The sequence below is a fragment of the Dermochelys coriacea genome, chromosome 1 (assembly GCF_009764565.3).
Source record: "Dermochelys coriacea isolate rDerCor1 chromosome 1, rDerCor1.pri.v4, whole genome shotgun sequence".
NCBI classification, from domain to species: Eukaryota; Metazoa; Chordata; order Testudines; family Dermochelyidae; genus Dermochelys; species Dermochelys coriacea.
Genome location: NC_050068.2, coordinates 187,900,383 through 187,916,511, shown reverse-complemented (window position 1 = coordinate 187,916,511; position 16,129 = coordinate 187,900,383). Strand labels below are relative to the sequence as shown.

Here is a 16,129-nt window from a genome sequence, read left to right as displayed (position 1 = left end):
CTCTTCGCAGTCTGCTTGGGGCTTAACTATCTTGAATAGTTTTCTATCATCTGCAAATTTTGCCACCTCCCTGTTTACCCCTTTTTCCAGGTCATTTATGGATATGCTGAATAGGACTGGGCCCAGTACTGATTCCTGGGGGACACCACTATTTACCTCTCTCCATTCTGAAAACTGACCATTTATTCCTCCCCTTTGTTTTCTGTATTTTTACCCACTACCAATCCATGAGAGGACCTTCCCTCTTATCTCATGACAACTTACTTTGCTTAAGAACCTTTGGTGAGGGACCTTGTCAAAGGCTTTCTGCAAATCTAAGTACACTATATCCACTGGATCCCCCTTGTCTACATGTTTGCTGACCCCCTCAAAGAATCCAGTAGATTGGTCAGGCATGATTTCCCTTTACAAAAACCATGTTGACTCTTCCCCAACAAATTATGTTCATCTATGTGTCTGATAATTTTGTTCTTTACTATAGTTTCAACTAGTTTGCCCAGTACTGAAGTCAGGCTTACCAGCCTGTAATTGTCAGGATCACTTCTGGAGCCCTTTTTAAAAATTGGCATCACATTAGCTATCCTCCATTCATTTGGTACAGAAGTTGATTTAAATGATAGGTTACAAACTACAATTCGTAGTTCTGCAATTTCACATTTGAGTTCCTTCAGAACTCCTGAGTGAATACCATTGTTCCTGTTTATCAGTTTGTTCCAAAACCTCCTCTAATGACACCTCAATCTGTGACAGTTCCTCAGATTTGTCACCTAAAAAGAACGGCTCAGGTTTGGGAATTTCCCTCACATCCTTAGCCATGAAAACCAATGCAAAGAATTCATTTAGTTTCTCCACAATGGCCTTACCATCCGTGAGTGCTTCTTTAGCATCTCGATTGTCCAGTAGCCCCACTAGTTGTTTAGCAGGTGTCCTGCTTCTGATGTACTTTTAAAAAAAAATTGCGATTACTTTTTGAGTCTTTGGCTAGCTGTTCTTCAAATTCTTTTTCGGCCTTCCTAATTATATTTTTACACGTCATTTGCCAGAGTTTATGCTCCTTTCTATTTTCCTCACTAGGATTGAACTTCCACTTTTTAAAGGATGCCTTTTGCCTCTCACTGCTTCTTTTACTTTGTTGTTTAGCCACGATGGCACTTTTTTGGTTCTCTATGTTTTTTTAATTTGGGGTATACATTTAAGTTGAGCCTCCATTATGGTTTCTTTAAAAAGTTTCCATGCAACTTGCAGGAATTTCACTTTTGGCACTGTACCTTTTAATTTCTGTTTAACTAAATTCCTCATTTTTGTGTAGTCCCTCTTTCTGAAAGGCCCCTGCTCCTTCTTAGAAGCCTATGCCATTATTTTCTCTTTCATTGTAAAACAATAAGTGGTCATAGAAAAAGCTAGATTTCAATACTGAGAAGCATCATGTACCAAAACACTGTAAAATAATTAATCTTCTTCCTCAAAAAAGTGTTTTTAAAGACTATATAAAATAATTTGTTGAGCTATCTTGATGTATGAACAGTAACAGATTATACTGTAAACTATAAGGCCAGGATTTATTACCAAATTTTAATTCCCCAAGGCAAGTCTAGTAGAGGCTAAAAGAAGTGAAAGATAAGTTTCTGGAGGGAAGAAGTCTCTGAGTATATTGCTCTTGGAGGCAACAGCCATTATTATGTAATTCCCAGAGCAGCTTTGCCATCAACCTCACCCTTCCTGTCAGCTAGAGGTTAGATGCTGCAGTAGAAGCCTACATTAAATAACATTGGGGAAAAGGGAGGAAAAGAGAAAAATGAAGACTTGGAGAGAGTTCTATAAAATGAAGTTGTAAATCCATCTAATGTGGCCTCACTAGTCAGAAAGTCATCTTTGGGGAAAAGAGGCCACATGCCATTGCTAAATTTAATGGTTCCCTTCCTTATTTATCTGCAGCAAGAGAGGCAACAACATCAAAGCTCATAACTAATACTCTCTCTTTTCCCTTCACACACAACATGCACTTGCACTCTTATTTATTGGAGTTGCACTCCTTTCCCAGTAGGAGAAAGCCAGCATTTCAGTACCTTTTGTAGGGACTGTTAAGGCAGCAATTTTTTTTTCTCTGAACCAAAAAACAGTTTGGACATTGAGCTGGAAATAAATGCCACAATCAAGTATCATAGTTACATAATGTCCCATCATCCATGGGGTTCAAGATTAGGCTAAGGGCAAGCTACCATAGTTGCCATTGTAGAGCCAACATTACCCACAGACACCAAAGTTATGTTCTGCTCAAAGAACAGATTGTTTAAAATGACAACCATTGTAAATATTCTGCCCATTTAGTGACAAGGGTCATATGTCTAATGATCTGGAGTACAAAAATAATTTAGTAATTAATATATACAACAACAAAAAATTCAAAGTGATATGGAGTCTTAAGGGGAGCCAATGTAAAGATTTTAAATCAGTAGTGGTGTTGAAACAATTGTATAAAAATGTGTGCTGAGCATTCTGCAATAGCTGTGTTCTAGAGACAAGTGCTTTAGGGATGGGGGGGCAGAAGGAGGTATGTATGGTTATGTCATATCCCCTGCTTATTACTTCTTTAGATGAGAAGGGGGGTGGAACAGTTGAGGCTACTGGGCAACTGTTGGTATTTTGTTTCCAATCTGAGCACTACTAGAGATAACACAGTCTGTTACTGTAAAAGAAAAAGATACACATCCCTAGTCTGTTCTGATGGCATAATACACGAGCATATAATACTTGAATCTTGGATCTGGGAGCCCTTGGAACTATTGTAAAACAGTATCATTCAGCACTGTTTAAAATGAACTAAAATAATTTCTATGATGTTTTATGAAATTACTTGGTATCCATTATATGGAGTCCTCTTCATTAAAGAAGAAGTTGACAGCTGACATAATTCAATGACAAAAATAAAAATCTGAGTGCCTGCCACATAATGATGAAATATATGTCTGTGTAATACCTAGTTGCAATGTGATTCTTGAGGAATTTGAGTAAAGTTCTTTGTGCTTAGTACAATGCTTAGTAAAATAATAACAACAAATACACTATAGCAAAGAGAAGTTGGCTTTCATGGAAAATGATCCAAAGAACCTGTCAACAGCCAATACGATATAAATTAGGCCTACTAGTTTCTGGTAAACTAATTATTGACTTCAAACATATAATCAATTAAAACTGCAATAGAATCTTTGTCACTTGCAGTCAGATATCATTATATACTTGTATCAAATCTTATTTGCTTTCTGGAAAGTAGAACATTAACTCAGTGTTTAGAGCTCACTCAGATGTACAGGGTAGAGTAACCAGTGAGAACTGAAGAGCTGAAGGATCTCAGAAGCAATACAGAAAATTCTACAAAAACAGTTACTTGGTGCTCAAAATGGAGAAAGCTTGTGCAGAAGCAGATTTTTTTTGCTTCGATTGCAAAGGGCTGAGCTATAGCCAAATTTTAGGCTTTTACATTTTTTTGGCTAAGTAAAATACTTATTTTCTCTGGCTGTATCTAGCACATTCTGAAAACTTTTAAGGAGTAAAACCTTGATAAGAAAGAAGCTCACTTGAGGGCAGGTCTACATTACTGCTTAAATCATTCTAACTTACGTCGCTCAGGGGTGTGAAAAAGTCACTCCCCTGAGTGACATAAATTACAATGACCAAAGCGCTGTCCACACCAGTGCTATGTCAGCAGGAGACACTCTCCTGATGCAGCTGTGCCGATGTGGCGCTTCTAGTGTAGACCTGAGAGGGATATGAGTTAACTGATCCTCTCCACCAGCCCATAACATTTTAAGCATACTAAGATTCACTGCTATAGAATGTTCTGTAGGTTGATTGGAATACTTCATTTAAGCAAGACAAATCTGTAGTTGAACATAAACAATATTTCCCAAAGCATTAGATAGGAAGCATAAATGCAGGACCAGGCAGACATAAGATATATCCTCAGCTGATGACAAAAGTTTATTTGGTAAAGCTATTAAAGCCTGTTTAAAAATTCGATGGAACTGCACAAATTCACCATTTTCTGAATTGTTGCCAATGCTGATAAACACCCTCTGCAGCCAGGTGGGAATCATATCAAAAGCACATTGCATATCTAAGCCCTGGGAATTGGAATTAAGCCCTGGATAACAACTACTGGATCATTCAGATGTATGATAGAGAGAGTTTTATGTCTCTTAGGGCACGTAGATGAAGGAAGATACGTGGGAAAGTTGCCAGAGGATTGTGTTGACTCTCAGGAGCACATAGAGATTTATAAATGCATAAGACTTGGGAGGGGGGTATCAAGTTCTTACCTTGTGTAACTTCATTGACTCAGTTGAACTGCTCAAGGGATGACTTGGCCCAGGATCTCTATCCTGGTCAGCTTAAGTCAGACAGACAAGTATGATATGTGGGGAAAACAGCAATTCAAAAATAGCAAGGGAATAAAATTGGCATGGAAATCAATGCAAAAGAAGAGATTAAGGAAAGATATGGAAGAGGAAGGATTTTAGCTGCCAGGAAAAGGGAGACTGTTCCAAGTGTGGGGGCAGCTTGAAACGAGATGCACAGCCAAGTGTGGGAAGGGAAAAGGGGAGCAGTTACGGGAGAGGATTTGGGAGGACTATATGGAGTGAGAGGGAAAGAAGGGTGAAATTAGAGACAAAATGTAGACAGATGTGAAACTGTAAAGAGACTGGAAGTTGGGATTAGAAGCTTGAACCTGATGCAGTACAACAGAAAGTTAACAAAAGGATTACAAGGATGGGGAGATGTAGTTGGAATGTCAGAGGAGCAAGATGAATTTTATTATAGACATTTCAGGTATATTAGAAAGTGGCGAGTATAAAGAGGTTATATTTTAAGAAAAGTTATTATCTAGACACTGTCCAGATATTTAGGAGTAGGGAGTAGAGGAAAGGATGATAAATTGTGGTTTTTAGAGGGAGATCTGGAGGTGTTGCACATGAGTCTGAGATTTGAACCTGGATTCCCAGGGAGGTGGTGGAGGTAGAACAGTCAGCAATGATAATGAAGGGTGGGAGTCTAAAGATTTTGGGAGAAAAGTTCAGTTCTAGACACGATGAATCAAATACTGAAGCAAATGTATGTAGCTATAAGGAGCAAGTTACCGCTAGGTGGCCAGATGAACTCTCTGCACCTGGCCAACAGGGGCTGTTTGAGTGTTGGGATAGAGGGGTGGGGTCAGACTAACCTGCATCTGTTCTGTGGGTGGAGAACTGATGTATATGAGTTTTTGACACTGATCCTTGGCCAGGGCTAGGTGACTCCCGTCTTAGATGTTTAATAGTTATAAAAGCCCTAAAACTATAAGAATTCTTGTAAGGATCCACAAGACTAGAATCCAGGTATGGGGCAGCTGACATTCTCACATCATCACTGGGAGACAATGTAGAGCCACATCCAAAGAGCACTGTGGAGATTGGACACTGTAGGAAGTACCGCCCAAAAGGTCCAGAGTGACAGCACCTTGTGGCCTTCTGATTGGCCCATGGTCACTATTTAACCATGGAGAGTGCTCCAGGAAGTTGTCTGGGGCAGCTGTGCAGGGTTCTGTGACTCCAGACTTCACATCACTTGCTGATTTCTAATTTCTGACCCCAGCCTGATGCTGACCCTGACTCTTGTCTCATGATTCCAGCCTGGTAGCCATCTCTGACCCTGGCCTAACTCTGACCTTGACTCTTGCCTTTTGATCCTGGCTTTAAGCCATTACTCTGATCCCTGCTCCCTGACTGCTGACTTGTGACTAACGGTAGCCCAGCTGTGGCTGCTAGATCAGACCACCTAGGCCTGTGTGGCTGCATCAGGGGAAGGACAGAATAGGTTCCTTAATTATTTGGAGGGAGAGGATGTGGGGTCAGAGAGAAGATCCCTTTTTATCTCTCTGTTCCTAATTGCCAAGTGGAGATTTTTGGCACAATAACCCCAATCATTGAGCTTTCATCTGGGAGATTCCCCCTGATGCAATGTTGCCCCTTTAAGAAGGAACCATCTCCCCACTTATGGAGTGTCAGGGTGCTTCACTGCATCCTTCCCAATGCCCCGACTGCTAACTGTGGACCAGCCTGACTGTAGATGGCAGTTGGGCAGGCAGAGGAAGAATCAGTTGATTATGTAGGTGCAACATGACTCTTTGGGGGATCAGCATTGACTTCTGTGATAGCAGAGCTGAGGGTATGTAGGCTGCACAGTATTGAAGCAGCTGGGACAGTTACAGGATATCCAGGAGGAAAAAGTAATTATGAAACTTATTGGTTCTCAGAGTTAATGTTTATCACATGCCAGTCATTTTGCTTCTAAAGTGCATAATAAAGTTATAGACATTAAAGAGCAAAACTATTACAAATGACTGGCTTAAATGGAGGGTCTGTAAACCTCTGCTTTGTTTGGAGACTTACAGCTGAAAGCTTTACAAATCTGATCATGTGTCCATTCTGTGGGTCTTTTTTTTGACCTAAAAGGACACATCTTGGAGATTCGGTGCTTATGAGGGTTGAGTACAGAGGGATGTCGAAAGTTAGACTCAAAAGCATTTTCAATAGCTCCAAAATAAAGATCAGAAACAACACATGCATGTATCTTCACTACATGGCTAAGGGAGGGTTACAAATTGTGAATATACAACTTGTATAAAATCAGCTGTATTGACTTATACAGGGCTTCTAATCATTTAACACTTAAGGGGGGAAATACACTACTATTTTTAAAAATACTAAATGATTTGCACCAATAGCTACTGTTATGTTATATGGTAGTTAAGAGGCCAGTAGAAAGAGTTGCATTTTTATGACTTGTTCCCAGCAAAAGAAAAATAAGAGTACCCACTCTGCTGAAATTACTGATTAATACTATATGTGCTCCAAGCCTTCAGACTGCATTTAGCTATTTTTGACAATACAAAGGGATACTGCATACAAAGCTAAAGTGAGTGGAGTAATAGCAGATATACAGCATGTCATTTCCATTGGGTCTCAGGTGTTGAGGGGGGCAGGAGGAGGGACTTTGTTATATATTGTTTCATTTATAGTCCAAAATTGATTTTAGGTTTTTGGGAATTTGAAGGGAAGGGGCACTGGGGACTGAAGGTTGGGGAGACAAGGGAATTCTTGGATTAGAAGGGGGATTTGGTGGAGGGGAGGGAGGTAGAAAGGGAAAAGGAAGGTGACCCACATAATGGACGGAGAGAGGTTGGAGAGCTGAAGGGCTGCAGTGAAAGGAGGGGACAAGAAGGAGGAGAACCAACTAACAGTGGAAATACAAGCAAGTGATAACAGTGGATTTGCACTAGGAGTTTTGCCTGGATTGGAAGTGCAGGATTGGACCCTAAATCTGTAATCAGTTTTTAAATACAAACTGCAGTTTATGTAAATAGTGTTAAATCCATCAAAACTAGAAATGTTCCTTGAACTTATATGTGCACTATCTTACTTGCAGAAACATGATGGACACTTCACAGTCATCCAGCTGGTTGGCATGCTTCGTGGAATTGCATCTGGCATGAAGTATCTCTCAGATATGGGCTATGTACATCGTGATCTGGCAGCCCGTAATATTTTAGTCAACAGTAACCTCATGTGTAAAGTCTCTGATTTTGGTCTGTCACGAGTGTTAGAGGATGACCCTGAAGCTGCTTACACAACAAGTGTGAGTGTCTCTTATCTAATTTGAACAGTTTATTAAATTGTGTCAACTGCATTTGTTTTATTCCTATTTCAAACTCATTTGTGCCTCAGACATAGTAGTTTGGATTGACTGTTTTGTTTCATTATTAGTGTGTGGGGTTTGGATAACTGGGCTGGTTTTTTTAAAATGTAATCTTCACTGAAGTTTTTAAGTAATGCCTAAGCCAGCCATTTTCTTATCAACCAGCGTTTTACTCCTCTCAGTAAATGCCAGCAACATTTCCACTCCGTTTTTCCCCACAGTAGCAGAGTGGTCTATCCAGTCAGCAGGCCTAGTGGTCAGGGCCTGCTGCTTTAGTCTCTCTCTCAGTTCAGTGAGAGAGGTGAGGGGGCCCACTGAACAGGAGTCAGCTGGGTCAGCTTTCTTGTCAGTAGCACCCTAGTCCTGCCTGTTCCAGGACTAGGCATACGGGAATCTGGAGGTGGTAGGGTAACCCAGGTCCTCCCATTCCACCAGGTCCCAGGCTAGGGCCCTGAAAGTGTGACAGCACCGCCTGGCCTACACTTGGGTCACCTCCCATTCACCTTCCCCAGCCACTTCCTACCCCACCCAATGTCTCAGTCTGGGGCACAGCTGCTGTTTGATAATAGTCCTTGTTCCAAACCCCCAAAGTCTCAGGCCTGATGCAGGCAACCCTCTGGTGCCCTGCACACAGTTCTCCCTATATCTGGAGTGGTCCCTACAGGGGGGTGTGGTGAACCTCACAGCAGAGCCATCTCGATAAGCACTCCTTCACTTCCTGAAAATGGTTTCTCTCTTTCCCCACTAGCTGGGCTGTTGGAGCTCTTTTTATACTGCTCCTTTCCCCAGGAACATGCTTGGCAGTGCCAGAGGAGCGGAGCTTTCCTGGCCCAGTCCTGTTCCAGCTTTTCTCTTGTCCTGGCATTAGTTAGGGGTTTATAAATTCCCATCATACCTACCCACAACCCTGGCGTAAATTTGCAAAGACATGCTTTTTTAAAAAGTGAACAAAAAATTCTCGCTGCTTCCTATGAACCACATGAAACATTTGGTCATTGTTTTCCAGGTAGAATGCATTTTAACATAATTGGATCACATGCAAGTCTTTATACTGTGTTTGTGATCACCTTTATTAAGTACTCAGACATTTAGCAATTTTATATGGACTAGCTTGTTTTTGAACTATCCGGTAGTATAGCAATATGTTGATTTATTCAGTCCCCTTAAAGCTCTGAACAAGCTTGCTAGTTTATCATTTTTCTTCACAGATTATTCCCTCAGTATCAAATTAATAAAAATGCTGCCTTTTTTAGCATAAAAAATGTTAATTTCTTGTGGTCTTCTTAAAATTAGAGACATGGGATAACTTATATGTGAATCACAGTTTAGCTTTGTGAATCACAGTTTAGCTTTTTTAACATATTTTTTCAGCTGTTAACTTTGTTTTGTTCATTGGAAAGTTTGCCAGTATCTTCTTAGTGGCATTTTTATACATTTCTGTGTTGAAGGCATGCAGTGTTGAGGAAGATTAAGTTGATCTTGTACATTTTTTTGACGGATATTGGCATCCAGTGATCCACAGACATTATCTAAAATCTTCTGAAAAGTATCTTACCAGAGACTTGACCTCATAGGTACTCAGGAGTCTGGAACTCCCTTCAGTGGGAATACCATGAGTGGAAGAGCTGAAGGATCAACCTTCCCCTATTTATACTTCAGATATCTAATTATGTTGCTTACGTTTACTGTCTGAAAAAGAACTGACCTTGTTTTCAAGGTTTAAGCCTCCTCATATTAATACTGAAGTGCATTATGCTATAAAAGTAAGCGTGTTGGCTATAATGAAGAATACTTGTTTTTAAATTCTTGAACCTGGAGAACACTGTTCAAACTTGACTTACAACACATAAGATATACAGGATGCAATATGAGGGGAATAAGAAATTGAGTATGTTGGTGTGTTGACAGAATTTCCATACTGAACGACAGTCTTTTTGGTAAAATAAAATTTTAACTCCCTTTTTGTAATGATTACTAACATTAATGACAGGTTTCAGAGTAGCAGTCGTGTTAGTCTGTATCCACAAAAAGAATAGGAATATTTGTGGCACCTTAGAGACTAACAAATTTATTAGGGCATAAGCTTTTGTGCGCTACAGCTCACTTCATCAGATGCATAGAGTGGAACATATAGTAAGATATATATATATAGATATAGATATACACACAGATACAGATAAGTTGGAAGTTACCATACAAACTGTGAGAGGCTAATTAGTTAAGATGAGCTATTATCAGCAAGAGAAAAAAACTTTTGTAGTGATAATAATTTTTTATCCTGCTGATAATAGCTCATCTTAACTAATTAGCCTCTCACAGTTTGTATGGTAACTTCCAACTTATATGTATGTGTGTGTGTGTGTGGGTATATATATATATATATATATATATATATATATATATATATATATATATATATTACTATATGTTCCATTTTGTGCATCCGATGAAGTGGGCTGTAGCCCACGAAAGCTTATGCTCAAATAAATTGGTTAGTCTCTAAGGTGCCACAAGTACTCCTCGTTCTTTTTACTAACATTAAGAATCTTAACTAAATATATGCTCATTTCAAATAATGTTAATCTGCACCATAGAAACTAAATTGATTACACAGATACACAGCATATTCTAATTAATAGAGTATCCTTCCAGAATGCCCATAGACTTATGGGTTCCCATCATAAGAATCAGAGACAAAATGGCTACTTGACCTATTCCTTAACGTGCTTTCAGTTTAAGAGGTGGTTTGCAGCCACAGTATGGAACTGATCTAGTGTAATTCTATTGGAGTGACTATTCTGTTCATCCTGCTGAATTCACTGCAGCTACCATAATATGCCTAGGGTTTTGCAAAACAACAGGTCTGTATGTCTGTTTGGTGTTAAACCAAAGAATGGTTATTTGAAATTCTACACGCTGACAGTCTTTCAAAATGTTGCTGGCATTTACTGAAAACGTTTCAGCACATTGAAAAAAATTAAAAGAAAGTCAGATATATCTAGTCTCAACGTTTTTGTAATACACCGCTTCCGGCATGAATATTCTATACACAAAAGACTCATGAAACTTTGTAATTTATTCCATTGTAAATGTGCTTCCCTTGTTTATTTCTTAAACCCTCCCACTGAATATAGTGATGGCTGGAGGAATAGATGCAGGATTACTTACTGCTTTTATTCTTAAGGCAAGTTACAGTTGGTCAAAACCACTGGGAAATGGTAGACCATTTAACCAAAAATAGGAATTTTCCCCTATTCAATGTAAAAAAATCATAGAACCTTAGAAAGTTTTCATGGGATTTATCTATTCAATAGACTTTAACAGATACAACTATTGAGCAATTGTTCCATATGTTTCATAGAGCTTAGATTTTATTATGTGCCTGCCTTTTTGGTTGTAGTATTGTGATTTTGCAATAATTGTAAAATCATGACCTGCTTTAGACTATAGCACATATGTCAGATATGTTTATGTCTGTTTGGTCAATCATTCACACTGGTAGAAAGTTGAACAATGATAGCCTTTATCCACAAAGGCAGCTATCCTGTACTTAATAGTGCTAAAGCACAGCATAATACACAAAGCCTTTTTCTTGAAAACTCTCCACAAACAGCATTATAAATGGACTTGACATGCCTTCTGCATCACTCTTTCCTGCAATTGAACTCTTTGAGACTAGAACTGCAGAGAAGCAGAGAGCGCTTCATGTCAGACTTCATTAATTGAGGATACCTGCAAAATGGCTTTGTGAACCTCTAAATATAAAAGTTGGGTTCACAAAACTAGTTTGGATTCATGAACTATTTTACCTATAATTTAAACTCATGGGGTTTCCTTCCTCTTTCCCTCCCCTTGGAGATTTTCCTGCCCTTCTTTGTTATTTCGTAATTGGATCACTGGTTGCTTGGTTTTACTACCTAGAGTCATGGCTGTAGCCTTAAAGAACAGAAAGGTTAATGGGACACATGATCACACAGTAAGGAATGGTATGTATATCCTAAGAGTCAAATCAGAAGCTAATCTCCGTGATCCTAATTCTCCTTCTTCCCAGGAGACACAAGGTAGAAGAACATATATTCGTTACTGGGAATAATGGTTTCAGCCATAGATTGATGATAAAAAAAAATGGCAATATGCCACTAGAGCATGTGACTGTAGCCCGGGAAGCCTCGAGCTCCCTCTCTATTGTCAGTACAGTTGAATTGTGGCATTCACCTGACAACTATAGCAGATTTTACCTTCACAATGTGTGCTCCTCAGCCACACAAGCTGCTATCCATTTCCTAAAGGCTTTGACTCCAGATGGAACAGAGAATGGTATCAGCATCCTGGAGCTTTGATTAGTGAGGCTGGCCCTGAGAGCCCTTCAAAGAGTCTTCTGGAAATAAAACATTTTTTCTCTGACCAGACAACTTAACTATGATGTCATATGTAAATCAGCAGGGGCCACAATACGACTATTATACACCAAGATCTTATACAGCTATTCCACTTGGCAGTTATTTACATCCGATCCATCAGAACACTGCACATAATAAAGGTGATATGCACAAAATCTGATGAGTTAATTAGGACTCTCTTGAAGTTGTCGGTCCTTAAGTAGGCCTGAAAGTTAACTCAAGGGAAGATCCCAAAATGGACCCTCTCACATCTGTGTCCAAACATCTTACAGAATACATTTTCTCTGATCCCCCTTTCTGCCTTGGATAATGAAGAAGATAAAACCAGGACACAAAGTCACCTTATAGCACCTTACTGGCCAAGACATAATTGGTTTTCTGACCTAGTTAAGATGTCAGGAGGAAACTATTTTTTTCCCAAATGGCCAGGACCTCATTCACTCAGGAGATGATACCTCGCAAAAATTTGACAAACCTGATCTTAGCAGTGTGGTTCTTGAGTAAAAAGTTATAAGCCAATTATGTTACTCACCAAAAGTCATAAATATCCTCATGTAAGCCGGAAAATATCCACTAACAGAATCTACCGACACCTGGGGTAGCTTTTAGGCATGTTGCTAAGAGAAAGCAAAGAGATCAGTTTCTTCCAGTTGCAAAAAATATGGAACTTCCTTAGGCTGGTTTATTCATACTTGCAGTGTTTTGACCTTGAAGCTATGACCTTCAGCTCTCAACATATGTGTGGGAGAACTCATGGACAACTTCTCTACTCCAATCCACATGTTACTAGATCTATCAAAGCAGCATAAAATCTATTCAATTCCATATAATCTTTTTCCACATGCAGAGTAAACCTTGCACTTCAGGTGCTAATATACAGGCTTTGTGCTCCTGCGATATGGGTTGCTTTATTTCCTTTTTATAGAGATTCTAACAGCCAACTACCTATAGGGCATGCAGTACTCCACAGAAGAGCCTTGTGGCATATTCCACAATGATATTGTTCTGTGCACTTCTCCTTTATTTATCTCCAAGTACAACACACTCTTTCTGTGATCACAGGAAATAGTGCTTCTTCCTTTTTTACCCTAATCTCTGTGCCAAAAAGAAAAAAGTGACACAAGTTAGATATTTTCCTAGCAATCTGAGTCTACCTAGAAAGAATCAAGCCAATCTGAAGCCATAAGACCCCTTTTTTTTGTAGATTCTCATCCATGGTGCAGGAGACAATGGTGCCAAGCTCTTGGCAGTTGGAGAAGATACTGTACGAGAGCAGAATTCAAATAAAAGAATATGAAATTGTCATGTACTACGGCTAGAACGGGCTGCATACACTAAATAAATATGAAAACCAGCAGCTTGGTTAAACATACACCCTTTGACCATGTATTACAAATGGGACTTGCGCTCCTCAACAGACACAGCCTTTAGCTAGAGAGTATTGCAATCCATTGGGGAATCCTAGATTGCTCTTCTGTTGTTGTCCAATATATATTTTTATTTTCACACACTAGTCTATGTTCTGGATTCTCACTGCTATCACATACTTCTGGTGTGGTTTAGCAAATATCTCTTTACTTTCCCTTGTAAAGATTTATTTTCTTCTGTGTTTAATTTCTCGTAAAACATATGTCCGACAATCCATCCCACGCTTGTCTCAATCTTCCTAATACAGGAAGTTTCTGAAGGAGGTTACCTCTTGGACTGCACTCATCACATTTTTTTTAAAAAGTTGCCAGATTTTGCTATTCTTTTTCTGTTGGCACACACCACCAATTTTTTGCTAGTGTCAGGAGTTATTCCTATTACTATTTTCAGTAGCTTTGGGAAAAATCATTCCAGAGAAATTTGTATGCCATGGGACACCATAGAATCTGCCAGTGTATTGCCTCCCATCTGTGTGGACAAAGAGCCAGGCCTCAGGTGGAAAGCAGGCCAGCATTTGCAGAGAGATGAAATTGATAGGCAAACCAACATTTTTGCCTTCTCTGGTGTATTTAATGACTGGATCAGGCCTGTTTGGTTGGATCATTACTGATCCACAAACAGACTATTGCCAAGAAAATTATCCATCTCTTTTGGACTGTTGAGCTAAGGACAGTGGGCCCTCTGGCACATGAAAGCAGGCAGCTGTAACTGAAGGAAAGCTGATGCATCTAATGACTGACGTAAAGACAGATATTATGGAGAATTGTAGAGTTCCCTGGTTCTAAAATTTAATCTGAAGAAGCTTTATTTATTTACTAGAGTCTCTATGCGTGACTGCTAGTAGAGTGGTACAAAATACTAGTTTTGGTTTTATTTTGTTTTTTGTACGTCTGGTAGTGGAGTGGAGTTTAGGAACTGGAAAAAATGACAGATGAACTTGTGAGAGGAAAAGTCCAGAGAAGAAATTACTAAGAAAAGTTGCTGCACTCCAAGCTCAAACTGAAACACTAGTTAAGAGACAATATACAACTAAGAAAGATGGAGTAGCTGGAGAATGCCAATAAGTACTGTAGTTTAGGATTAGTAAATTTCCCAAAGGCTTTAGACTGTGAGACTACTGTAAGAGCTCTTGAATAGTTTGAACAGTACAGGAAAAGACAAAAATCTCAGAAGATGGCTTTCTGACTTTTGTGACGTCCTTTTTTCCTCCAACCTACTGACAGAACTGAGGGTAAATGTGTTTTTGATATTAGGGTTAGCGGGTGGGGAGAATAAGAGATTTGTCTCTACTTGATGTAATGGAAGGCAAGACCTACAGCAAGATTCAATTTTAGAACAGAAAGTGGGAATTAAGACCAAGTAACACCCCATCTGCAATATTTGTGTCTCAAATTGATCAGTAACTGATAAGGCAACTTCTGAGAGAACTAAATGGTATGCCTTTTTCCAGGGAGACAAAATTTTACCTTTTACTAGAGGTTGCCAAGACAACACCAGATCATAAAAAAAGACATTTCTAGCATATAAATAGGAACGTTAATCAATACAGAGGGAGTTTAGGCTTGGTAACTCTGTTTTCAGATAGCCCTATGTTGTAGCCCATGAACCAATTTTCTTTAAAATACAGTAAAAGTTTATATGCAATTATGAAGGAACTCTAAGCCCCAGAGAAACATGTACATGTGGGAAATGTGTATATGTAGTTAGAATAGAATTTGTAGCGCCACTGCATTGAGACTAAGTTGGTGATTCTGTTAATGGTGAAGCCTTAATAGGTCTGCCTTAAATCTGATTTAGTGAGATAAAAAGCTGCTTCAAACTGAATTATATGGTATATAAAGAAATGAATTCAAGATTACTCCTGCCTATCTGTTATATTGCTGAATTCAGTCCTGAATATATTTTGTTTTTTCCCCAATTTTATGTAGGAATAGGATTATTACTTTGTCCTCACTATATAATTTGGTGGACTTTATGGGCCTGATCCTGCTTAAATCAGCCTAAAATGCTAAAGTTGAATAAAGCAGCCTTAGCAGAGACACTTCAGGGTTATTAGATTCAACCTAGGAACAAAACAGATTGATGCCAGCAATCTAGTTAAATAGTAACCCAGGGAAAAACTTAAGTGAGATCAGAATTGGGCCTCAAATTTATACACTGAAATTAGGTGAATTATGTATTATACAGACAGCTGCAGCAGCACAGGAGCTAGCAAACAGAGCTGTAAACAGGGGAGTTTGAGTGGGAGTTCTGTTGGAGAAGGTATTTATACTTGGTTTTGTATTTTTAGTGTGTGTGTGTGTGTGTGGAGGCTTGTAGGGCTTTGTGCTGGGAGAGCAGCTGAGCCCTGATTAGGGGGTGGGGCTTCTAACTAGAGGTCCTATAAAGGTAGCCAGCCAGCCAGTCAGGCAGTGGCAAAGACAACTGCAGTGGCACAGGAGCTAGCAAACAGAGCCGTAAACAGGGGAGTTTGAGTGGGAGTTTATAAGGGCAGTTTGTATTGTGGTGCTTGTTTAGGGTTTGCTTTTGCTGGGGGGGAGGGGTCTTTTTGGTGTGGCTTGTGTTCCCAG

At 39.4% G+C, this 16,129-nt stretch overlaps 1 protein-coding gene across 4 annotated transcripts in view; it reads left to right on the top strand.

Moving 5' to 3' along the window:
• Window positions 1–16,129, top strand: part of EPHA6 (EPH receptor A6) — an 844,148-nt gene that overhangs the window by 734,855 nt on the left and 93,164 nt on the right. For all 4 annotated transcript variants that reach the window (XM_038403007.2, XM_038402996.2, XM_038402988.2 and 1 more), the window contains one exon: window positions 7,462–7,671. In XM_038403007.2, coding sequence (XP_038258935.1) covers window positions 7,462–7,671 — 210 coding nt within the window. The remainder of the gene's footprint in view (window positions 1–7,461; window positions 7,672–16,129) is intronic.